A 26,947-nucleotide genomic window follows, 5' to 3' on the forward strand; every position below is an offset into this window, starting at 1 on the left:
TCATTTGGAAGGAACTTCCTGGTGAGCCCAGTTTTAGCAGCCTGGTTTCTCCCTTACCCTTCTGCAGTCTGGCTGAGTCAATTGTGTTCTTGCCTGTGATTGGTGAGGATGCACATGCTAGTATTTATTCTAGCCCTTATCACTTCCCATCAGCCCTGAGTCCCTCCCTGGTCTGAGTCATCTTGGTAACCCCAGAAGCTAACAGAGCACCAAATATATCCACTAAAATTGGACTGACTTGATTTGGGGCAGGCTTGTTGTATAAGCTAGTAGGAATAAGATACTAATTGAGAAATTAGGACAGTGGATTCCTGACATTTATATAGTGAGTGGATGATCATATGTTAGAATTGTGAATTTCATCCAGAAAATTTTATCCAAAAAAATTTATAGAATTTCATCCAGACCATTTTTGTAATGGCGTGGAAGCAGCATCAGCTACACTACTGATTAGCTGGGTGACTTTTGCTGTCTTGTGACTCTAGTTCTCGATTTCTCTCTTTTTTTGTGTGTGTTGGAGTCTAGCCCTGTCACCGAGGCTGGAGTGCAATGGCCCGATCTCGGCTCACTGCAATGCCTGCCTCCTAGGTTCAAGCGATTCTCCTGCCTCAGCCTCCCAAGTAGCTAGGGTTACAAGCATGTGCCACTACGCCCTGCTAATTTTTTGTATCTGTAGTAGAGATGGGGTTTCACCATGTTGGCCAGGCTAGTCTCGAACTCCTGACCTCATGATCTGCCTGACTCGGCCTCCCGAAGTGCTGGGATTACAGGCATGAGGCACCGCGCCCGGCCTAGTTCTCAATTTCTTTATCAGAAAATGAGTATTTACAGTTGATCGTCTCAGTCTTTTGCGCTTAAGATTCTGAGGGTTTTGAAGTTTGAGTATAAAACCTAGAGAACATTCTAAATGATTTCTATTTGTTCTTATCATCTTAAAATGTTTTTGTGCTCCTTAAATTATGTTTGCTTTCTTTTTCTTTTCTCTCCTTTTCTCTTTTCTTTTTAGTGGATTCTCTCTGAAAAGCATTTTTAAAAAAGACAGAGCCCAAGAGTGACTGGTGGTTGTTTTGCTCATGAAGTGATGGAAAGATCTATTATTCAGTTGCAGCTTAAATTATGTACCAGCACAGCATGTGTTGGATTCTCTTCCTTACTCTGCAGCCTAAACCAGCAACTGCAACCATCTTGCAGAGCTTCTTGAGAATCCTTCTTCCTCTTCCTCTTCCTCTCCACCCCCATGGACTTCTCCCCAGGGCCACATAGCCTATGACATACGCTTGGAAGGAGGAGCAGGTCTGCAGCTGGGAGCTCTGTCTGATTTGTTCTTCACAAATGTGTTGAAGATGAGCCTACTCATCACTACTGCAGAACCACATTGTTCACTGGTGTAAAATCACTCCTGTCATCTGAGTTTCAGCTTAACTTCAGGCATGTTGGAGTTTTTCAACATCACCTTAGGCAGAGTACTTTGCCTTCCTGGGATTGATCTGTGTAGTGTCTGGGTGAGTTTTAAGAGGGGAGAGAGATTGTGGCATCTTAGACACTCTCTGAAATTTTCCAGAAATGGAACTGGAAACATTTATGCGTTTCCTTCTGGTGTTATTGTTAAAGCCTAAAAACAAAGGCAAGTGGCAACACATTGAAATGAAGAGGCCCCAAGTTTGCAACACATTGAAAGAAAGAGGCCCCAAGTTTGCAACACATTGAAAGGAAGAGGCCCCAAGTTTGTTTTGAGCCTAAATTGAATTTTAATCAAAGGTCTGGGAGAAATATTTAGTCTACTTATACTATTTAAGTGCACAGTTTGGCAGATGACTTTGGAAAGTGAAGGATCAGGAAGAGGCAGAAAAGGTAGACTCAATTTGCCAGACTTAGAGCTAAAAAAATTTGCCTGATGTTTCCACGAAGAAAATTTTCCTGTGGAAGCAGTGGCATGTCCTCTGTTACAAGTCTGCTTATTGATAATGAAGGTTTTTCTGTTATCAATTTCATTGAAGTTATATTTGTTATATGTGTGTGTATACACACACACACACACACACAAATCTCAAGTAGAGCGCTTGATAAATTTTTCTTTTTTTGAGGTGAGGTTTCACTCTTTTTGCCCAGGCTGAAGTGCAATGGCGCCATCTCGGCTCACTGCAATCTACACCCTCCGGGTTCAAGCGATTCTCCTGCCTCAGCCTCCTGAGTAGCTGGGACTACAGGCGCGTGCCACCATGCCCGGCTAATTTTGTATCTCTTTTTTTTTTTAGTAGAGACAGAGTTTCTCCGTATTGGTCAGGCTGGTGTCGAACTCCTGATCTTGGGTGATCCACTTGCCTGAGCCTCCCGAAGTGCTGGAATTACAGGTGTGAGCCACCGCGCCTGGCCAATGAATTTTATTTATTGTGGTGAAGTGTACACATAACATTAAGTGTACCATTTTAACCATTTGAAAGTATAACATTCAATGGCATTTAATACACTCAGTATTTTGTAAACACCATCATCACTCTCTAGTTCCAGAGGTGGATGAATTTTTACATGAATGTGTTCACCTGCATGATTACCACCTAGATTAAAAACTAGAATTTTCCATCACTCTAAAAAGTTCTCTCTTGCCACTTTTCCAATGATTACCATACCTACCTACAAGGGAACTTCTCTTCTGAGTTCTCTCACCATGGAATACTTTTGCTTGAACTTGAGAGAGGACCAATATATAAAGAAAATGAACATTTTGTGTCTGTCATCTTTCACTCAGCCGAACCTCTGTGAAATTCATCCATATTTGTTGTGTGAGATTCAGTAGTTCTTTTTTGCCACTGAGTAGTATTCCATTTATATGCATCTGCCACATTTGGCTTATCTCTTCTATTGATAGGTATTTGGGTTATTTTCAGTGTTTTTGCTCTTATGAATAAAGCTGCCTTGAAAAGCACCTACACGTTGCCTTGTGGACATGTGCACTCATTTCTCTTGCGTGAATTCCTAGGACTATAGGTTAGGGATTTTTTAAAAAACTTTTTTAAATTAAAAAAATTTTTTTTGAGACAGTCTCGCTCTGTCACCCAGACTGGAGTGCAGTGGCGTGATCTCAGCTCACTGCGACCTGTGCCTCCCAGATTCAAGTGATTCTTCTGCCTCAGCTTCCCAAGTAACTGGGATTACAGGTATCTGCCACTACACCTAGCTAATTTTTGTATTTTTAGTGGAGACAGGTTTCTCTTCAACTCCTGAGTTCAAGCAGTCTGCACACCTTGGCCTCCCAAAATGCTGGGATTACAAGTGTGAGCCACCATGCCCAGCCAGGTTACGGATGCTTAACTTTGATTCTTTAACCTCTGAAGTTAGATAGACCTGGGTGTGAATTCTTTTATCCTGCCACTTGCTTGCTTGACCTTGAGCAATTTACCTTTTACTCATGTTCCGTTTTCTCAGCTGTAAAATGGGCCCACCCTATCAGTCATGGTTCAGTCAAGAAAACATGTCATTCTAGCTATTTCAAGGAGAAGGGGATTCCATACAAAGTATTAGTTGCCTTCAGAACAAAGAAAAGACGAGATGCGCAAAAAATGGAAGCCCACTGCTGGCTTTCTGATGTGCCGCAAAGAAAGTTACAAAGCTGCTGCCACCCAGCCGGGCGTGGTGGCTCAAGCCTGTAATCCCAGCACTTTGGGAGGCCGAGACGGGCGGATCACGAGGTCAGGAGATCGAGACCATCCTGGCTGACACAGTGAAACCCCGTCTGTACTAAAAAATACAAAAAAAAAAAAAAACAAACAAAACTAGCCGGGCGAGGTGGCGGGCGCCTGTAGTCCCAGCTACTTGGGAGGCTGAGGCAGGAGAATGGCGTGAACCCAGGAGGCGGAGCTTGCAGTGAGCTGAGATCCGGCCACTGCACTCCAGCCTGGGCGGCAGAGCGAGACTCCGTCTCAAAAAAAAAAAAAAAAAAAAAGAAAGCTGCTGCCACCCAGAGCAGACCCAGAAGGTCTTGACCTTCCACCTTCTCAGCCTCTCCAGCCTTGAGGGTGGTGAAAGGGCAGGGAACCTGGACATGCTGGAAAGCTCATGTCTGAGGATTCCAACTTTTGCCTGCTACTGCTGCTGTCTGTAGGAAGAAGAAAAACAAACGGCTTCTGCTTTCCTTCATCCTTCCAGATCTTAAACACGTGTACCTCGCTGGTAGAACTCTGTTGGCAAGAGAGTTGAGGGGTCTCTGGTAGAAACAGAAACTCAGTGCCAGCAAAGAAGAAGTGGCATAGATGCCATCTGGGGTTGCTTTGAGGTGCTCAGTAAATGGCAGTGGTTATAATTTATTATTTTCATCATTATTCTTCAAGAACTGCTGCTGCAGTTCAGACTGATTTCTTTCTTTCTCTCTTTTTAGTGGTTTTTTTTTTTTTTTTTTTTTGAGACGAGCTTGCTCTGTCACCCAGACTGGAGTGCAGTGGTGCCATCACGGCTCACTGCAGCCTAGACTTCCCTGGCTCAAGTGATCCTCTTACCTCAGCCTCCCGATTAGCTGGAACCACAGCCATGCGCCACCACACCTGGCTAATTTTTAAATCTTTTGTAGAGATGAGGTCTGTCCATTTTGTCCAGGTGGGTCTTGAACTCCTGGGCTCAAACGATCCTCCTACTTTGGCCTCCCGAAATGCTGGGGTTATAGGCGTGAGTCACCATGCTTGTGGCCACCAGACTGATTTCTTTCTTTCTTTTTTTTTTTTTTTTGAGACAGAGTCTTGCTCTGTCACCTAGGCTGGAGTGCAGTGGCACAATCTCAGCTCACTACAACCTCTGCCTCCCGGGTTCAGGCAATTCTCCTGCCTCAGCCTCCTGAGTAGCTGGGATTACAGGCGTGTGCCACCATGCCTGGCTAATTTTTGTATTTTTAGTAGAGGCAGGGTTTCACCATGTTGGCCAGGCTGGTCTCAAACTCCTGACCTCAGGTGATCTGCCCACCTTGGCCTCCCAAAGTGCTGGGATTATAGGCGTGAGCCACCGTGCCCGGCCCAGACTGATTTTTATAACTCATGTTCATTCTTTTCACTTTATAGTCATATGGATGCCACTGTAAGAGCTCCCTGCCACATAAGGTGTTGTTTTTCTGGAAGGGCCTCTCAGATTCTGCATCTATTGCTCTGTGATTCTAGGTACTTTCCTAAAGGAATAAGCTTGAGAAATTAGTTTTCAAGCCTGTAAGTTAATGTAGAGCTGAAAGGTGACTTAATTCTAAGAGCTGCTGTTTTGATGTATAATTTTATGGAACCTAATGAGTGTTTTCTTTTCAAAGTCATTCCAATTTATTACTAATAAAAGGTAATATATAAATCTGGTTGATGGATGGGGTTACTTTTTTCCCTGTCTTTAACTTCCTTTGTCTTTTGATAAATGAGATGGAAGATTTTTATCATATTTTGTACCTCAAATCTCTTGCGGAGGGAACACTGTAGTCTACCAAAACAGTTGGCAGAAGTGTCTGTCCTGTTATGAGCTTATTTTAGGAAACATGAGCTATAATGTAGTGCTTTTAAGACATTTAAAAATCTTGAATCAATATTGGCAACAACCTCTCTGTAATGATGTCACACATGGAAAAAACTGAGTTTTTCTGAACTTTAGAATGTGAATTCTTCCCTCCTTCACATAATTTTTCCTATAACCCAGACCTGTTTTACTTTCCAGGGACCCTACTATTACTGCCCTAAGGTAATTTGCTAGAAACGGAGTGGTCAAGATGTATTGATGAACATTTTCGGCTTCTGTAGTACTACTTCTGAAGGCTCCTTGCAGAGAAATTTGAAATGATAAGGAAAGCAAATATTCTAAGTGGAAAGATAAGTATAACCAGTGACTATTTCAGCCACTGGTTTAGCAGTTCAAGTGAGCTGGCTGTTTGTAAAGCTTGCTTAGTAAATGAATGTGCTAGAAATACATTGACAGAATTTGGTTTTATCTCTTTTTCTCCAGACTTTTAGTCGGCCAGGGCTAACAATGGATGTCCAAACAGTTTACAGTGGCTGATATACAATGCACAAAGGGCTTCACTGTTTGGAGACTGGAAAATAGAGCCAGAGGGGAGCTTCTTATGGGCATTGACCTAATTCACTTCTTTTGGCAAAAATGCTTGGTTTTAAATCGACATACATATTTTTGACCTAAATATCTATCAGTATTTCAGCTAGTAGTGTTACAGCTGGAGGAAGGGACCCGTGGTGTTGCTTTGTGTATTTTTATAAAGTACAGCCTTTATTTTTATTTGACAGTATTCTTTAGAAGTGAATTGTCAAATGAACTAATATTCCACAAAAGTTAGGGAAAGTTAAGAGAGGCAACTGAAATTCCATCAGTTTCCTCCTTAGTCCCTGGAGCCTCCCTACAATCAGGAATTTGTTAGTCACCTGCTTTTTAAAGATAAGTTTCTTTGTGGGCGTTTCTGCTGAGAAATGTGGGGAAACAGGACTGGGCTAAAAATAAAATTAGTTCAGGCATTGCCGAACTTCTAAGTATCATGTTTGTGATGCACTTTTCCAGGAAACATAAATTGGCAATGTTTTTTGCTCCTTTTTATTACCACAGAAAGAATATTTGCAGTCAGCATGCATGGCCTGCTCTCGCCTATTAATAGAACAGAAGGAACATACACATGTCTATGTGGGGGAAAAACATCTCATTTGGCTTAGTAGTAAGCTCCAAGTAACAATTGCATTGTTGTTCTGAATTGTCTTTGAGTGTGATTGGATGATTAAATATAAATGTTGACCTGATTGGATTATATCACAGCAATGAACTGTCCTAAAACAACAGCTGTAACATACCACTCCAGACGGTTACCAGACTTACTTGGCTGGCTTTATATTTAAGTGTTGTAGAAACTGGGGATGCTGTCATTTCTGTTTCTCTATCTTTTTCGTCTGTTCCAATTTGAGATATACTGGCTATGTTAGTGTAGTCTGCTACATGGATAGTCCTTTATCTTTCAGCAACATAAGCAACATAAGCTTTTTGATTGAGATGAGCGTAATCAAAAGGAATGCTTGGAAACAGTGAACTGTAAAAAATGTCCTCAGTTAGATATAGGCTTCAGTGCATGTGTTTATCCTTTCAGAAGATCAGTGTGTTTTCAGTGAGGGTCTAAACCCACTGGCCTGGATTCCACCTCTTGTTGGATGGGTGGTCAATTTTAACGTTAGGGAGTATTGATTGTGAGCTCGAGGGCAGGGCTGGTTCTTTGCATTCCTAAGTAGGGATGGTGTAGAGTAGTTGCTCAGTAAATAGGGGAAGGTGAAAGGAAGAGAAGGGAGAAGGTGAGTCTCAAAAGCCTGGAGTGTGATAAGCACACGTTTATCACACTGGGTTTGTATTCTCTTCCCTTTCTTAGAGTATTCCTTGCCTCCTGTAAAAAGCACTTTGCAGGAAATATGGAGATCTTTTGAACCTGTGACTGTATTGTTGGACCGACAAGTCCAAAATATGCATTAATGGAGCTTATAAAACTGCTCTGAGAATGTGTTCTTGAGTTCTATAAATATTATGGGGTGTGTTGGGGGCTGGCTCACTCCAGCTCAGTTCCCGTGTGTTAAGTGGAACTTCTGATCTGTGAAATGCCTAACCATGGCGGAGCCCAGGAGACAAAGGAAGGTGTGGTTTGTTTTGCTGTAAGACCACGTTTGGTTAGCTTTTCTCTAGCAAAGCTGGGGAAGGAGATCACAGGGCTGATGTAGTATTAGGCCCTTGGTGTAGATCTCACTGACTTTTCCCAATCAACGAGGGGTAAATGTTAACCCTATTTTGTAGGTGGAAAACAGAGGCTCAGAAACATTAAGTAAATTGCCCAGTGTCACATGGCTTGTGTGACAGGGAGGGGATTTGAGCCAAGGTCCATTTGACTCATTTGAAACCTGTAGATTCTGTCAACTCCACCTGTCTCTGCTTTTTAGAATCACAGTGGCAAGAAAATAGGAGAAGCTTAAGGCCCTGTGTTGATTATTAGGAGTTTAAATATTGCTGAAAGTGCATAGAAATATTTGTATCCCCAGAGAATCTTGAGTAACAGTAACATATCAATGTTGTCAAGAGATGTCTTCATTCATCAGAGACCTCTCTGTGCTCATTACTGTATGAGATCTCAAAGAGTCTAAATTCCCTCTAACACACAGCCTTATAGGGAAGTATTAAGCGATTATGTATATAGCTAGCTAAAATCACAACTTTATTATAGACATGTTAAGAATATGTCTTATCATGTGAGAGTATTCTTTCTTCAGGTCTATAGCCTCTAGTTAGAAATGTCTGTGTTGTTCCATCAACCACTTCCCTCAAAAACTATTATTAATATCAGGAAAAACGTATGGTTACAAACTCCAGGGTTATAGAATTGGAAAGGACAGCATAGATATGCCGTGTTTGCCTTGAGGATTGGAATTCCATTGCAAGTTTCCTTGGGGTCAAAGTACATCTCCTAAAACATCTAATACCTCCAAGAGGTTTTAGGTTATCAGACAGCCACACTTTAGTGTGGAGTAGACCAGTCAGCTTTCTTCTACTATCTAACTGACACCATACACATTGTTAAAGAGAGAATTTTGATTGGGGATGGAGATAGGGAATTTTGAAGCCAGAACTTTCTGGTGGTGGAGCAGATATTGCCTAGACGTTGGCCTTGGGACAGGGTGGAGGAGGAGGACACTGATAACCAGAGCAACCAGCCCAAGGTGTAGAAAGACCTAGGAAGTCTCCACATACAAACTTTGCCTCTTTCCTGTTTCTCCACTGAACCCTAGGAAGGGTGCGTATTTCTCTTCCTCACTGTCTGTCTTTCCCCAGGACCCAGAATTGGTAGGTTAGTTGAGTTTCTGTGGGCAGTCTAAGGTTGTATTACTATTTAAAATGTTAGTAGCATTTTCAGATTCACTGAGATTCTTGCTGAGTGTGGTGGCATATGCCTGTGGCCCCAACTACTTGGAGACTGAGGCAGGCAGGAGGATCGCTTGAGCCCAGGAGTTGGAAGCTACAGTGAGTTCTGATACCAGCCTGGGCACCACAGTGGAGACTCCACCTTTTTTTTTTTTTTTTTTTTTTAAAAAAAAAGAAAGAAAAAGGAAAGTTGATTCTTGGTTCTAACTCAGTTGTGACAAATGGTGAATATATGGTTCTGACCAGATTCTTAATTGGACTTCATGGTGGGCAAGGGAAACTTCCACTGCCTATCCCCTCTCTTTAAAAAATTTCTCCTATAGCAGTTTACCTTGAGTTGTGGGTGCCACCTCCCTCAGTGTCTTTTTCTGAGGGTACATAAACTGCATCCTAGCTTGAGATCAGGAGCCAAGGTTTTTACTTCTCTGTGTCCAACATAATTTTTCTGCACAGCGTCTTGCCCAATACATGTGTTGATAATACTGATAAACATAGTTAATCTTCTTCTTTGAAGATTATCTGAAGCAAGATTTTGACCTTAGGTCAGCTTCCCCTGCAGTATGTGATTGGAAACTGTGAACAAGTTCAGATTTTAGTTTAGGTAAAAATGTAACCAGAGAAGTTGCTACCAAGTGTAGTTCACTTTGAGCTGACCTAACTTTTGGATTATGTACTCACTAAGAACTTATCTCTTGTTAATTAAATAAGTACAAAGAAATCAATAACCCAATAAAAACACTTAAAACAAGTTTATCCCCAAATGGTGTGCTTGATGCTAAGGACAGACCTAAAGTTTGTTGAGGATAGAAGTGAAAAATGAGGCAAAAGAAACCAGGAGTTGAGATGTGTGTGTGCCTGTACCAGCACCCGTGTGGGCGCCTCGCAGGTAAGGTCCATGGCCCCTGCACGTCAGTCTTCTGTTACTAACTTTTGCATAAATCGAGTCTGGTGGTTAGCAAGCTACATACAGGCAGCTGCCTGTTGGTTGTTTTTTCTCTGCCTGCTAGCTAAGAACTGTTCTTGCATTTTAAATGGTTATATAAATAGCTATATGATCTCCTTGATTTTTGCCTCTTGTAATGGAAAGCCTAAACTATTTATTGTCAGGCCCTTTGAGAAAATGTTTCCTGGCTCCTGCCTCAGACCTCCCGGAAGCAGGGTGTTAGCTTGATTGTCTCCAGTTCTGCAATCTGGGAATAGTAGATCAGGATGCTGACTTGTGGGAAGATGCTGGCTGCATGAGACGCCCCCGTCTGCAGTCACTCATAGGTTGGAAAAGCGAAAAGGAAAAGGGGTTGGATCTGAGCACTGACAGGCAGGTTTGCTTCTGGTTGGACTGATGTAGGACTGATAACAAGGGCCACTTGAGAAGTTGCAAATGCAGATTTCCCCGTGTTAGGTGGTGACCAATAAAAGCACATTTTGTTTTTAGGATGTAGAAAGGCCATAAAACTGAAATGTCTTTCTATCATCAAACATTTCTGTCTGTGTTTTTGATGTTTCAGATGTTCCTATTTCTCTGGATTGCAGGATTTCAACTCTGCAACATGGACTGTTGCGTTTCTGAGTTGTTGACTATTTCAGTTCCAAACAGTTGGTTATTTCCTGTCAGAGGAAACTTCAGAGTAACAATGAAGTGCTGGTGTGGGTTCAAAGGCTTGGAGAAGTGAAAAGCAGTGGAGAAATTTTGTGAGGTTCCTTTGGCTTAGAAGATTCAGAAAGGCTTTGAGCGAATGAATGTATGTATCAGTCACTGTTACTCCAGGTCCATTAGCTGTTTCCAGGCCTTTGTGTGTCCTAAAAACAAACATCATTTTGTGGGTGGGGACTGTGTCCTGTGTTGACAGGTCTTTGTTTTCAAAGTGTGATGTACAATGGAGACTAAATGTTCAATGACTGAATGCAGTTCATTTTTTAATTGTTGTTGTTGTTGTTGTTGTTTTTTTTAAAGACAGAGTCTCACTCTGTTGCCTAGGCTGGAGTGCAGTAGTGGTATGATCTCAGCTCACTGCAACCTCCACCTCCCAGGTTGAAGTGATTTTCCTGCCTCAGTCTCCCGACTACCTGGGATTATAGGCACGTGCCACCGTGCCCGGCTAATTTTTGTATTTTTAGTAGAGACAGGGATTTGCCATGTTGGCCAGGCTGGTGTTGAACTGCTAACCTCAGGTGATCCGCCCCCCTCTGTCTCCCAAAGTGCTGGGATTACAGGCGTGAGCCACCACGCCCAGCCGTATGTTTTAAATCTTATATTAAGCTTATACCACTGTTGATTGCCCTTGCTAGAGTGGGGCTTATTGTTAATATTAGAAACACCCCTCATTTGAGTGGTACTTTACAGTTTATAGCAACCTCTACATAAAGCTGGGCATGGTGGCATATGCCTATAATTCCAGCTGCTTGGGAGGCTGAGGCCGGAGGATTGCTCAAGCCCAGAAGTTCGAGACCAGCCTGGGCAACATAGCAAGAACTTATATCAAAAAATAAAAAAAAAAAATAAACTTTCTTATAAAATTCTCACTTTGATCCTCACCAAGAACCCTGTGAGATGAGTGTTATTCACCGGATGCTCAGAGAACCTAGAGATCATACAGCTGGCTAGTGCATACCAGGAACTTGAACTACTTATAAACTGGAGCAGTCGGAGAAAGCTTGGTGTGTGTGACGTTGTCTGTCTCCTGGTCTCCAGGCCCCAAGAGGAAGCAAAAGCCTAATTCATCTTGGCAAATGCAGTAGAAGTTCTTGCTTGGATTTTCTTTCAATAGACAGTTTTTGGTGGTGGTTTGTTGCTCTCCTTGGGATAAACATTTCTTGATAGTGCAGTTCTTCCCTCAGTATGTTCTTATTCTGGTATGTACATCCATTTCTCAGAATGTTTAGTAAACATTTCTCTTGCATACCCTAATGCCAGTTTCTTACCTACTCCTCAGTAATGTGCTGCGGTAGTGGCTTTGGGACCTGGTGTAGACATTATAGGTTGCTTTATTCATTCCTCACAGTGACAAGGGGATCTTGATTGGTGCTAAGTCCTTGGATGGTTCCCTTGGCCTCAGTGGCTCCGAGGAAGCCATCACTGCAGGTGTGATCAGTGCCAGGGTCTCCCTTTCTTTCTTCTCTCTCACTTTTTTTTTTTTTTTTTTTGAGATGTGGTTTCACTCTGTCATGCAGGCTAGTGTGCAGTGGCACAGTCTCAGCTCACTTGAGTCTCCTGGGCTCAAGCTGTCCTCCCACCTCAATGTCCTGAGTAGCTGGCACTATAGGCGTGCGCCAGTATGCCTGGCTAATTTTTGTATTTTTAGTAGAGACAGGATTTCACCATGTTGCCCAGGCTGGTCTTGAACTCTTGAACTCAGACAATTCACCCACTTCAGCCTCCCAAAGTGCTGAGATTACAGGCATGAGCCACCACACCTGGCTTTTATTGTAATTTTTAAAGTCTATTTCTAATTTCCTCTGAATTATGTTTTGAAATTTTCAATTTGTGGGGAACCGGCATTCTCTCCCTTTTTCTTTCTGCATCACTGCACCACCTAGTGGATAATACATCTGTTACCAGGCAGTGGCCTTTGATGATTTCCTATAACTACAAATTCTACAAAAAGGAAAACTGGGTGCCTTTTTATGCTTTTAAATCACATATAATTTCTGCCTGCAATTTTTGTTACCAGGCAAGTAGGGACTTTTTGAGAGGAGCTTAATAGTGTTTAATTCAGAATTTTAAAAAATGTCAGCCTGTATTTGAAGTTTCCCATGTCACCAATGGGATAATGTTGCAAACTGTGAGCTTCACTCAGTTTATATGATAATGGCATGCAGGATAGAAGAATGAGGTCTTCTTCTAAGTTTAGAAACAAGGCTATTTCAAACACCCGAACTTTTTAAAAATTTTTTTATAACTTGCTTCAATTTCATCTGCTCTGTTTTATTATTAAGTCAAAAGAATTAGGAAGGCTTGTTGATTTGCATTTTCATTATTTTTAGTAGCTTGGCTTTGGCTCCACATTTGATACAGGAAACCTCACCTTTCCCCTCCCTGTCTCTTGTCTTTGCTGCCCCCTGCCTGGATGGAGTGTGTTCCTGTATGACGGAGCAATTGTTTGTTTTTCTCTGTTGATTTCCATCAGATGCTGTGGGCACTGGTCATTGTGCTAAGTATACCATGCAAGAACGCATTCAGTTATCACGTTTATGATATTTTAAATATGTAACATACTTATGCAGTTGAAACCATAAATTGTAAGATTTTTAGTCTTGTCCATAGATTAACAGTTTAAAATAAAATTATTGTGTCTCTTACTGACAGCTGGTGAAATCAGTATTTTCGGAGTATCAGTTTGCTAAGTTTTGTCATGTGCCTCTGTAAGGAATTCAGTCTTCCTCTGCGCTCCCTCAGCCTTCTTATTTTTCCCTCTCAGGAAAAATTTTAGAGATTACCAAAAGGATTCTTAAAGTGTAAAAATGAATTTCACTGTTTTTGAGAATAAGTGCTGTTTTTTCCTTAAAATCTGGCATTCTGCTAATGGTTGCAGCACTGTAAATTGCTAAAAGTTATAGGTCATTACACATGAAGAGGCTTAAAAGTGCCCTTTGATCCATAATTAACTACAAAATATGGAGTGGGAGCTGTATGCACACAGTGTCTGCCATAGCATTAGTTACACTAGCAAAACATCGGAAATGGCTTAAATGACTGCTAGGGATATGGTTAATTATATGGTAAATGTGGCTATTTCCAAATTTAAATTAACTAAAATTAAACATTGCATTCTTCAGTTGCAGTAGCCACATTTCACATGTTCAGAAGCCACATGTGGCTAGTGGTTACTGTGTTGGACTGCACAGCTATAGAACATTGTCACCATGGGCAGAAACTTCTGTTGGAGAGTATTGCTAGACAGGTGCTTCTCAAACAATTTTTTTTCCCATCACCTCCCTGATGAGAGGTGCTTCTCAAGCTTTAATGTGCATATGAATCACATAGGGGCTCTAGTTAGAATGCATGTTTTTATCAGTAGGTCCAAGTTAGGGCTTGAGATTCTGTATTTTTAACAGGCTCCCAGGGGTTGGCTACGTAATACCCAAAGGGTGGGCTTCTTGCATTTATTCTCCAATTCTAATAGGAAAGGCATGTATTTGAAGCTCAGAACTCCGTATGTAGGCTCACTGGCTTTATGGGATTAACCAGGCTCATTGCTATGTGGCACTAATGTGTCCCTCTTTTCTTTGGGAACCATCCTCTGATGGTGCCCAAGGTCAGGGAGGGAACAGTTGACCTTATGTGTTTCCTATGGGGCCAACCTTGATTGCATTTAGCTGAGCAGCTCTAATAATTGGTTTTTCAACCTACCTTTTGACAAAGCCGTTTATAATTATCTTTATCTTGGTGCCTATTATGGGGGTGGTGGTTTGTATGTATGTTTGTTTTTTTAAAATGAAGCTATGTTTCAGTGTTATATGAGCTTAGTCAGGTTTAAAATCATAGGGTAGACAGGGCTGTGCCTGTGTTGCCAAAGTAGCACCTTCCTTTTGACTTATTAATGGCTTCTTTGTAATTACAAATAAGAATGGTCTGTTTATAGCTTAGTGTGTCAGAACTAGGAACATAGAAGTCTTAAATGTAATTATCTGCTGATTTTTTTTTTTTTTTTGCCTCATATCTTATGAAAATTGGACTCACGCAAATTTGCATTCAAATTGTGACCAGACACCTCTTAGTGGTGGGGCATTGCCATGGGCAAGTTCCTTGAGATCTCACGCCTTCTATTTTTGTATGTCAAAAAAGCAGGAGTAGGGTTTTTGGAGGATTAACAGGCAATAGCCATAAAGTACTTAGCACGGTGTCTGGCATATTGTTAATGTCCAGTCAGTGATGATGGGTTTCAGGCCCCCCTTTTCTATGGTGTTCACAAAGGCACAAGCATTAGGGAACTTGTACATATATACCAAAGCTGACCAAAGAGCCAGAAATAGAATCTGACCTGACTTGCTTGCTGCACCCTCTTGTTACCAACTCACTACAGAAGAGTTACTTAGCTGTGTCGACTGGACCCAGGCCAGCAGCATGGAAATAGCTATCATGCTTGCAAAGATGTTCTGAGTTGTCAGAGTGATTGAATCCATGATTGGTCTGGTGCCCAAGCACCAACAATCATGTTTTTGTTTGTGTGTTTGTTTGTTTTTTAAGAGACAGGGCCTCACTCTGTCACCCAGGCTAGAGTGCAGTGGTGCCATTGTAGCTTACTGCAGTCTCAAACTCCTGGGCTCAGGCAGTGCTCTCTTCATGGCCTCCCAATGTGCTGGGATTACAGGCATGAGCCACTGAGCCCAGCTGGGATTTCTTTTGATTTGAAGACCAGTGATCAGTCACTAGTAGGTTTTGGAAGGCACAATAGGTGTATAGCGGACAGGCAAGGTTCTTCAGTGGAAAGGATATAAGCTTTCTAGCCACACCAGCCTGAGTTAAGAGTCTGGCCTCTGCCACTTTTTACTTGTTTGAGCTCAACCAACTTACTTTACTTCTGACTTCAGTGTGCTTTCTGTTAAATGAGTCTATTAATAATGATATTGATAGTAGCTAAAATTGAGCATGTACTATGTGCCAGGCATTATCTTGATTTCTGTACATGCATTGTCTGATTAAATTCTCACAACAACCTTAGAGAGGTGGGTCTTGTTACTGCTACTGCCTCTCCCTTACAGATGGAGGAAACTGAGGCAAGGAGAAATTAAGTAACTTGCCCTGGGTAAAGGGTGGAGCATGAATTTGAATCCACACTTTATGACTGCAGACTCTACAATGCGCTTTTTTTTAAAACAGCTTTATTGAGATATAATTCATATACCATACAATAAAAGTATGCAACCAGTGGTTTTTAGTACTGTATATTCACAGAGTTGTGCAGCCATCACCACAATTCATTTTAGAACACTTTCTTCACCCCAAAAGGAAACCGCATACCCATTAGCAGTCACTCCTCATTTCCCCCATAGTCTTAGGGAGCCAGTAATCTTTCAGCCTCTGTGGATTTGCCCCTCCTTGACATTTTACATAAATGGCATCATACAATATTTGTCATTTTATGTCTGACTTCTTTTGCTTATTATACACACACACACACACACACACACACAATGTTTTCTGGAAACAGAGTCTCACTCTCTCCCCCAGGCTAGAGTGCAGTGGCGCAATCTGGGTTCACTGCAACCTCCGCCCCCCCCAGTTCAAGTGATTCTCCTGCTTCAGCCTCCCCAGTAGCTGGGATTACAGGCGCCACCACACCTGGCTAATCTTTTGTATTTTTAGTAGAGATGGGGTTTTACCATGTTGGCCAGGCTGGTCTTGAATTCCTGATCTCAAGTGATCCACCTGCCTTGACCTCTCACAGTACTGGGATTACAGTCATGAGCCACCATGCCTGGCCTTGCTTATATTATTTTTAAGGATCATCCATTTTGTAGCATGTGTAGATACTTTGGTCCACCTTATTGTTGAGTAACAGTTCATTGTATGGATGTACCACATTTCATTTATCCAGTCATCAGTTGATGGACATTTGGGCTGTTTCCACTTGTTTGCTATTTTAAATAATACCGTTATGAACATTTGTATACAAGTTGTTGTGTACACATGTACTTTCAATTTTCTTGGGTTCTGTGATGTACTTGTTGGTTTTGTTTTTCTTTTTTTCTACCATGTGTTCATAATGCTCTTCTGAGAGGAAGAAAACAGACTTTTCTTACTTGGGAGCGGTCAGCTTATTTGCTGCTACAGTATTAATGATGGAAAACCCTCATCAAGAGTGCTTATCCTGTGATGGGTTCTGAGCAATGCTCTTCAGAAGCATTACTTTATTCAATCCTCATAATTCAAATAGGGTAGGGATCTTGACCTCATTTTGCGGATGAGGCAACTGAGCCTTACCAAGTGAACTGTTCCAGATCACAGAGCTTGGAGAGTGTGTAGGGGACTGAGCTTAGACCCAGGTGTGTGTGACGGCCTCCAAAGCTCCTGCCACTGTGTTATGTGGACACCATTGTCTACCTCCCAGTGGAAGGTTTACCAGCCTGGATGTTACAGAGTGCTTTCATGGGGTTTGCCTGGTTTCACTCTGTGAAATGGGTGATGATGCCATTGTTTGATGAAGTGGCAGTGAAATTCAGTGAGCGCCCAAACTCATGGGTGAATTGAGGCGCAGTCTTGGATGGAGGTCTGTTTTTGGAGTTTAAGTTTATTGCTGTTTGCATTTCAACACAACTGCTTTGAAAGCTACAGGTTGCCTCAGGCACCCTGTCATCCTTTCCCAATTCTTTTTTTTTTGAGACTGAGTTTCCCTCTGTCACCCAGGCTGGAGTGCAGTGGCATGATCTCAGCTCACTGGAGCCTCTGCATCCCAGGTTCAAGCCATTCTCTTGCCTCAGCCTCCCAAGTAGCTGGGACTACAGGCTCATGCCACTACACCCAGCGAATTTTTGTGTTTTCAGTAGAGATGGGGTTTCACCATGTTGGCCAGGCTGGTCTTGATCTCCTGACCTCAGGTGATATGCCTGCCTTGGCCTCCCAAAGTGCTGGGATTACAGGCATGAGCCACCATGCCTGGCCACCTTTCCCAATTCTTTATTATTTATTTAAATGCATGCTAAAAAATTTACCTTAGGTAAATAAAGGACAATGTGGTTAAAAAACACAACTCAGTAAATCTGGTACTCTTCAGTAGTAGGTCTGGGATCTAGTTGTGTTAATTTTGGTGACCTATCACAAACCCCTCTCTAAGCTTGTTTATGTAGCTTTTTGCCTTTAAACTTGGTCATCACCAAGCTGTGTCCATTGTGAAGTGTGTGCTGTGAGCGCATTGCATACACTATATTTAATCATCCACTGTCGGCACTTACTGCGTTGTGAAGGGAGGGTAAGGAGCTGGTGAAACCACATCTGAAACTGAAATACTTGTGGAATAAACGATGAAAGGGTTTTATTTGTAAAACAAACACTATATAAGGGATCGTTGGATTAGGTGGCAACTAGTTTATTGCTACCAGGAGGGGTTTAAGTTTGAATAGACCACAGGTAAGTGCCCTTCTGAAGCCAAAAGGACTTGGTTTATAATGTTAAAAATTATTTGTTTTTGGAAGAACAAGAGTTGAACTCATTTTCTGCCTTCTCTGGGAAAAAAGCATTTCCTGTTTTGTTATTAGACAGCTGTTTCAGAGTTTTGTCCAGTGAGCAGAATTTTGACTAAATTCTTCACAATAGTTAAAAATAAGACCAATTTCCTGGGGGCAGGTGGGGAACTATAAAAGTCCTATTTTCGTCTGGAGGTAGGTTTACCTACCAGCCTAGGCCAGCTAGCTGTTTCTTTACACTGCCCCTTTCTAAGGATTTGAGTTGGTTTGTAAAATGACATAGCAGACACAACATAATACCAGAGGGGGCTGAACGTGGTGGCTCACATCTGTAATCCCAACATTTTGCAAAGGCAAGGCAGGAGGAGTCTCAGGAGTTCGAGATCAGCCTGGGCAACGTAGTGAGACCTTGTCTCTACTAAAATTAAAAAAAAAAAAAAAATTAGCCAGGTGTGGTGGCATGTGCCTTTAAGTCCCAGCTACTCCGGGGCTGAGGTGGGAGGACCGCTTGAGCCCAAGAGGTTGAAGCTGCAGTGAGCCCTGATTGTGCACTGCACTCCAGCCTGGGCGACAGAACAAGATCTTGTCTCAAACATACACGCAGGCACACACACACCAGAGGGAAACATCATGCATAAAACCATTGGCCCATTTATTGGGTGGTGTCCTCCCGAAGTTTCAGATCCACTGTTTGGAGCCTACTTGGAACCTGACTGATTTCAGTGAGTGCTCCCTCTGTCTTACTTTGTCTTTCCTTCCTTTCTTTCCTTTCTCCCTCCTTTCCTTCTTTCCACCTATCCAGTAACATGTATTAAGGCTCAGCATGTGGAAAGCACACATCACATTCTTCATGGAGATGAGGATCTGGAGTCAGGCAGCAGCACGGATCCCATCTCTGACAGTGCTGGGCTGTGTACACTCTCTGACCTCAGCTTCCCTGTTTGTAAAATGGGGATGGTGGTGCTAACTCACAGGGTTGTGGGCGTTCAGGGAAGTATTGTATATTTAGTACTTGGTGTGGTGCCCTGCCAAATGTTAATGACTTCCTTCTTCTCCAGTTTTCACACTCACCTTGTCTCCCATTTCTGGGGTGAATATGCATTTTAAGGCTCCCAAGCCATAGATTAAACTGTTTTGACATGTCTGTCCCTGCTGAGAACGTGAAATTCTGTGTGTGTTATTAAACAAACAGTTTACTGCCCGACTGCACTGAGTACTTGCGATGTCTTGAACACACCTTGCAGGTCACCCCTCCTGACTCTGAACGTGCTATTCCTTCTATGCAGAATGCCCACCCACCTGACTAGTAAGTCATCCTTCAGTGTGGAGCTGTGGGAGAGGGAGCCTCCCAGTGCTTGGGACATACCTCCCTCCACCCAGGCCTTTCATCTCCAGTTGACAACCTGCCTGTGCCATCGATTTCACTGTTTTGTGGTTTTTCACACTCTTTTTTTAGAGACAGGATCTCACTGTATTGCCAAGGCTGGAGTGCAGTGGCATGATCATAGCTCACTGTAGCCTCCAACTCCTGGGCTCAAGTGATCCTCCTGCCTCAGTCTCCTAAGCAGCTGGGACTGTAGGCACATGCTACTGCACCTGGCTAGATTTTAACATTTTTCTTTTCGTAGAGATAGGATCTTGCTTTATTGCCCAGCCCAGTCCTGAACTCCTGGGCTCAACTGATGCTCCCACTTCAGCCTCTTAAAGTGCTGGGATTACAGGCTTAAGCCACCATGGGGGCTGGCCTCGCTTCACATTTTATGTAGTTGCTATAACCCCATCACTCACCCTGCTCCAGCCCATGTGGCCTTTTCTCTTTCTTAAATGTACTAAGCTTGTTTCCCACCCCAGTGCCTTTGCATTTGCTGTTCCCACAGCAATCTGGAGAGCTGTTCAGATTTTCCTAGGATTAATTCTTCCCAGTCTCCCATCCCATGGCACTTATTAAACTGTTTTGACATGTCTGTCCTGAGGTGATGATATATATTGACTCTTGTCTGCTTCCTCTGTTAAAACCCTCCCTGTGAGGAAAGGACTTTGGCACATATCCCCTGGCAGCATCTGACATGGTGTAAGTACTCAGGGAGTATACGTCGAATGAATGAGCCTCTTGGTCCGCTCTTGTACTTGCACTGAGTTGTAATTGCTTGTTTACACACCCCACCTCTCCACTGGGCTGTGTGACCTCCTTAGCGTCAGGACTTGGGGTGATTTGTCTTTCCGTCCACAGGGCCAGGTGCATGGTTACTCTTGGATCTATGAGTATGGAAGCTAGGAATCTTTGAGAAGGCACATCCTTCAACCCATAAGCTCTGCTCGTGGAGGCAGCTGTCCACCACAAAATGTCCTTCTGATGCCAGTGGTAGAACAAGTGCTGGTTGGAGCAGGCTGCAATTGTTCTTATGTTCTGATGGCCATCCTCTACTGTCCCCTCCCGCTTTTCTTTGTCAGGTCTTTGCCCTGCGCTGTTCTTTGGACCCTGAACAAACCCTTCTCCCCACCCCTCCAATCCTGTCCTTTCCTTCAGACCTCATGTCAGTGTCCCTGGCTCATGGAAACCCTCCCTGGCCAACCTGCTTTGATCAGATGCTGGCTCCTGCAAAGCTTCCTGAGGGCAGTGCTTTGTTTTGCTCTTCATTTGTCCCTCAGAGCACATTGCACTTGGTCGGCATTTGTTGAATGAATGAGTAAAGAATTAGTGATGGCATATTTGCTTACCCATATTCATGGTAGCATTTTTCACTATAGCCAAGAGGTGAAAGTAACCCAAGTGTCTGTTGACAGATGAATGGATAAACAAAATAAGTCACACATACAATGGAATATTATTCAACCTTGAAAAGGGAGGCACTTCTGATGTACGCCAGCACATAGACGAACCTTGAGTACATTATGGCATGTGAAGTAAGCCAGTCACAGGAAGACAAATCCTGTGTGAGTCCACTTACATGATGTGTCTGATGTAGTCAAATTTGTAGAATCACAAAACAGAAGGTGGTTGTCAGGAGCTGTGGGGAGAGGGAAATGGGGAGTTGTTTGATAGGCGAGAGTTTTGGTTTTGCAAGATGAAGAGTTCTTAAGTTCAGTATATTCTGAAGTGTGAATATACTACTGTCCTAGTTAATTCCTACTCCTGTAACTGGGAAATTTAAAAAAACCCAGAAATTTATTTGCCCACAGTTTTGGCTGGGAAGTTTAAGATCAAGGCAACAGCAGATTTGGCATCTGGTGAGGGCAGCCCTCTGCTTCCAAGATGGCAGTTGCTGTATCCTCACATGACAGAAGAGGTAGAAGAGCAAGGGGGTTTAGCTAGGTTCCTCTAGCCCTTTTGTAAGAGCACGAATCCCATTCATGAGGCTGGAGCCCTCTTAATCACCTCCTAAAAGCCCCACCCCTTAACACTATCGCATTGGGTCTTAGGTTCCAGCATGTGAGTTTTGGTGGGACACATACATTGAAACCTCGGCAACTGCTACACTGTATACCCTTGAAAAATGAGAGGTTAGGAGTGCCGACCCTCACACAGTCAAAAATCCATGTATAACTTTTGACTCCCCAAAAAGTAAACCAATAGCCTGCTGTTTACCAGAAACCTTACCATAACATAAACAATTAACACATTTTATATGCTATATGTATTATATACTGTTTTCTCACAATAAAGTAAGCTAGGGAAGGAAAATACATTTATTACACTAAGTGGAAGTGGATCATCCTAAAGGACTTCATCCTGATTGTCTCCATGTTGAGTAGGCTGAGGAAGAGGAGGGTTTGGTCCTGCTGTGCCCTGGCGGCAGAGGCGGAAGAGGTGGAGGAGGTGAAGGGGAGGCAGGGGAGGCAGGCACACTCCGTATAGCTTTTACTGAAAAAACCCATGGATAAATGAACCAGGGCAGTTCAAACCTTGCTGTTCAAACCTAACTGTACTTAGAAATGGTTACGATAATAAATTTTAGGTTATATATTTTTCAGCACAATTAAAAATAAAAAGATTCAGTGTTGCTAGAAACTATGACCTCTGGAGATCACTGTGGAAGAATCTGGAATTCTTAAATTCTAGGACATCTCTGACTTCTGGGTAATATGCGTGAACTTAAGGGAAAGAAGTATTTATTTCTGCGTCAGGGTAAGCTCAGGTGTTTTCCTTAGGACTGTCAGAGTGAAGAAGTGAGCTGGCCTGAACCCTCCCCGAATTGCCTGCGTTCTCAGGCTCCTCTGCACGTGGGGCCTAGTGAGCCAGTCCATGGGCTGAACCCGGCTGGTATGTACAGAGCCTGCACATGTCTGCACAGCCTAGGTTAAGGTTTGGACACTTGCTTAGATTCCAAGGTCCTCCTTTGTACCCACTGCCCTCTTCGCTTGTAGGATTTATTATTATTATTATTATTATTATTATTTTTGAGGCAGAGTTTCGCTCTTGTCACCTAGGCTGGAGTGCAGTGGTGGGATCTTGGCTCGCTGCAGGGTTCAAAGCGATTCTCCTGCGTCAGTGTCCAGAGTAGCTGGGATTACAGGCACCTGCCAACATGCCCGGATTTTGTTTTGGTATTTTTAGTAGAGATGAGGTTTCAACATGTTGGCCAGACTGGTCTTGAACTCCTGACCTCAGGTGATCCTCCCACCTCAGCCTCCCAGAGTGCTGGGATTATAGGCATGAGCCACTGTAACAGCCTGGATATATATATATATATATATATATATATATTTTTTTTTTTTTTAATTTATTTTTTATTTTTTTTATTTTTTTTATTTTTTTGAGACGGAGTCTCGCTCTGTCGCCCAGGCTGGAGTGCAGTGGCGCGATCTCGGCTCACTGCAAGCTCCGCCTCCCGGGTTCACGCCATTCTCCTGCCTCAGCCTCCCAAGTAGCTGGGACTACAGGCGCCCACAACCGCGCCTGGCTAATTTTTTTTTTGTATTTTTAGTAGAGACGGGGTTTCACCGTGGTCTCGATCTCCTGACCTTGTGATCCGCCCGCCTCGGCCTCCCAAAGTGCTGGGATTACAGGCGTGAGCCACCACGCCCGGCCATATATATTTTTTTGAGACAGGGTCTCGTTCTGTGGCCCAGGCTGGAATGCAGCGGCCCGATCTCAGGTCACTGCAACCTCCGCCTCCTGGGCTCAGGTGATCCTCCTACCTCAGCCTCCCAAGTAGCTGGGACTGCAGGTGTACACCACCATGCCCAGCTAATTTTTCTGTTTTTAGTAGAGATGGGGTTTTACCATGTTGGCCAGGCTGCTCTCGAACTTCTGGGCTCAGGCGATCTGCGCATCTCGACCTCCCAGAGTGCTAGGATTACAGGCATGAGCAACTGTACCTGGCAAAGTGTAGGATTTGAAACTAACTTTTATTCACTTTTGATCTCATTTAACTGTCATAACACTTACTAAGAACTCAACTGAGAACTTACTGTCATAGACCCTTAGGAAAGGACACACACATTTCCCAGTGCCTGTCCAGCACCAGCACGAGTGCTTTTTGGAGATTGCCTTGTTTCTTGCTGACATTGCCCTTCTGAGGTGTAGATGGTTTTATCGCCACTGTATAAAGAAGGGTATAGTATATCCAGTGCCCCACAGCTAAGTGACGGGACAAGGATCTCACTCCAGATCTTGGGACTTTAAAAATCACTTTCTTGGCTCTGCTTCGCCTTGTTTCCTAGATGGTGGCCATCTCATGGTCCAGATTTATATACATCTCAGCCTCAAATCAGATGGCACATTTTCCATTTGCAAGCTGTTTGACCCAGCCCATTGGCATATAACATACACCATGGTAGCAAGAATTGGCCAGAGGCTCCCCAAGACCAGGCTTCTGAAATCCCAACCCCAGCTCCCAAGCCCCAAGCATCCCATAAAATCTTTGCTAGATGTTCAGAAACCTAAAATTTGCTTCTCCACCCCTCCCTTCTCCCCAAGTGGTAAAGACAAAGAAACAGACGGCAGGGCTCTTTGTTATTCTTTTATCTGCTAAGTTTCCAAAAAGGTTAGATAGTGGAACTTTGCTGAGCAAGCCTTCTGTCCCTGAGTTGTCTCTGAGCAGCACCAAATGACCGAGTCTTATCTCCCCCTTGTTATCTCCAAGGATATAAAATGTTTTCTTTTCATGCCTTTTAATTTCTATGTAACATTAGCCATTCAGTTGACCTGAAACATTGCTAGTTTATTTCTGGCTGGCTTGTGTGTGTGTGTGTATCAGAGGGTCTATACTGTATACATAAATACTTCTCTAAATATTCTTTTCCATACATAGTGTTGCTCTAAAATGTCTCATTTACTTAATACTGTCAACTTAGATGGTGAATCATTTTATGTGCCTAAAAGAAATATCTACTCGGATGCTCTAGTTCCCTGGCAAGGGAGAGAGAGAGAGAAGAAAAAAGCTGTGAAAGTGGTGCAAATCCGAACTGCTTTCTTTTTTGCTCATAAGTAGTGCTTTTCAAAGCGTTTGGCATCCCTGCCGTATGGATGTGTCACTGTGTGAGATGACAACAGGATTTGCTGGAAATGTGGGCCACTATTGTATCCGCCTTACGTAACCACGTGGAGTGATGGAAATGGGTGAGCAGCCCGGGATGTAGGCGGTGGCCTGGCCCATGCATCTCCAGAGACCATGAAGACTGCTCAAGCCCTGCGTAGGATGTGGATCCAGGCTGTTAAAAAGTTGGGGAGATGGAAAGGCCGTGTGAGTCCCTCTGCAAGCTCTCCCCTTGTTTTCCCCAACCTTTCTTCATGGGAAGGGGAGGGAAGCAAAACCATTCTCTTAGTAACTCCTTTATCCTCAGATGTGTTTGTGCTTCTGGCATCTTTCAGCAACAAATTATGAGATTGTAGGTTGTAGTCAGTCATTGGTGGTTTTTTAAAAAAATACTGGTATTGATTTTAGCACATCTGTGTGAAACTTACAGCCTCTTACTGGATCTGTGGATCAAAGGCTGCTGTTGTCCATGTGCTCGGAATCTGTAATGGTTTTGCTTCCTGGATAGAGCTTAACATACTGGCTTTTGTGTGTGTTCATGTATGAGAATTTCTTGTTTTGGCATAAAACTTTTTGCTTTCTTATGTTGCAGAAATCTATATTCTTACTATGTCTAGGCTTCTAACTTAGAAGAAAAAGTGTTTTTCTCGTGTTCTTTTTTTCCTTGTGGTTTGAACATGTGTGAGTGTTTACTTTTATGACTTGAGACTTATGAAGCGTGTCTCTTATGTGGACAGCTTTCAATTAATCTTTGGTTTTAGCTTTGACCTCCATCACTGGGCAGCAGCAGTCCGTGGATATAGAATCTAAAAGCTGCCTGCTCAGGGGGACTTTGGGCAGTGAACACTTCGGTATCTGTTTTAGGGTTGGCTTTTAACACGTTTCTACATTTTTTACGTAAAATATATAGGATTTTAACCTGTCTGGCCAAGATTTTTCAAAGGAAAAAAGCTTTATAAAAAGTAGATTAAAAAAAGCACAACAAATAACTATTTGCCTTAGTTCCTTTCTCTTATTTTGTCACACAAAAACCTTACTGTTAATGCATTAAGTTTTTTGTTTATGGTAGAAGAGTTAGCTTACTTTTAACTTTCCATGAGGTCTAAGAATGACCTGTTATGATATAAAGGGGGTAGTCATGAACACTACTTACATGAAAAGTAAAAGTGATAAGGAAAGATGATGAAAGCACCTTGAAGATCCTCCTGATGGATAGAATGTTGACACTTGGATTAAGAAGGCGACTTAGCGTTTTCTGCGTGCACCTCCCCCCACAGCTCCCCAGACCTAACACCTGTGTCCCTACCCTGCCCACCGCACCTGCCTTGCTTCACCCCCTTTGCCCCTTTCAAATTACTGGTACCATCCCTCAACTCGCTCTCCTTCCAGTTGAAATTATTGTACCCTCTTCACTTTGCAAAATTCTAACTGCATTGAAAAATTTGCTGTTAAGTATACCTGTACCTCTTGGTATTAGATCCTTCACCAGGAGTGAGTATTCACTTTGATATTCACCCACTCATCTCCCTATTTTTTATTTATTTATTTATTTAATTAATTTTTTTTTTTTTTTGAGACGGAGTCTCGCTGTGTTGCCCAGGCTGGAGTGCAGTGGTGCGATCTCGGCTCACTGCAAGCTCCGCCTCCCAGGTTCACGCCATTCTCCTGCCTCAGCCTCGCGAGTAGCTGGGACTACAGGTGCCCACCACCACGCCCGGCTAATTTTTTGTATTTTTAGTAGAGACGGGGTTTCACTGTGTTAGCCAGGATGGTCCCGGTCTCCTGACCTTGTGATCCACCTATCTTCGCCTCCCAAAGTGCTGGGATTACAGGCATGAGCCACCGCGCCTGGCCCGGCCTCATCTCCCTATTCTTTTAAACTTATGAAATGTTTGGTACTGTAAAAGAATTAAATATCTAAATCATGAAGCATAATAAACAAATACCATGAGCCCATTACACATATCTGCAGACCGTTACCAAAACAAAACACAAGGGAAATTTGTGTACCTCCCACCACACTCTGCCTCCTGCCCAGGTCACCTCATCCTGAATGTTATGTTTTTCATTTCCTTGCTTTTTCTTTATATTTTCACTGCATGTGTGCGTACGCATGCACACACACATACACACAAACACACGCCCCTAAATAATAGATTAATTTTGTTGGCAATTTTTTACTGTAGCAAAAACGCATAACAAAATTTACTGTCTTTACCATTTGTAAATGTACAATTCAGTAGTGTTAAGTTATTCAAGTTGTTATAAAACATTGTTTTTTGAGCTGTATAAAAATGGTATCATACTCTACAAATCCTTCTGGGGTGTTTTTCACTCAACTTTATGTTTGAGATGCATCCCTTTTGTGGTGGTCTGTGTGACTGGTTTGTCTGTCTTCATTGCAATATAACATTGTATTTTAATAATGTATCAATTTGTCCATCCTG

The 26,947-nt window shown here is 42.8% G+C and overlaps 1 protein-coding gene across 7 annotated transcripts in view; it reads left to right on the top strand.

Moving 5' to 3' along the window:
* The window catches only part of TJP2 (tight junction protein 2), a 137,444-nt gene that overhangs the window by 62,382 nt on the left and 48,115 nt on the right, over positions 1 to 26,947 (top strand). Inside the window, exon 1 of one of the 7 annotated variants that reach the window (XM_025359008.1) lies at positions 24,029 to 24,707. The exons of 5 other annotated variants lie outside the window; for them this stretch is intronic. In XM_025359008.1, coding sequence (XP_025214793.1) covers positions 24,636 to 24,707 — 72 coding nt within the window. In that variant the 5' untranslated portion in view covers positions 24,029 to 24,635. Of the gene's footprint in view, positions 1 to 24,028; positions 24,789 to 26,947 lie in introns of those variants that run through there. One more of the 7 variants, XM_025359003.1, reaches the window with a different exon arrangement.

Source organism: Theropithecus gelada, chromosome 15, assembly GCF_003255815.1.
Source record: "Theropithecus gelada isolate Dixy chromosome 15, Tgel_1.0, whole genome shotgun sequence".
NCBI classification, from domain to species: domain Eukaryota; kingdom Metazoa; phylum Chordata; class Mammalia; order Primates; family Cercopithecidae; genus Theropithecus; species Theropithecus gelada.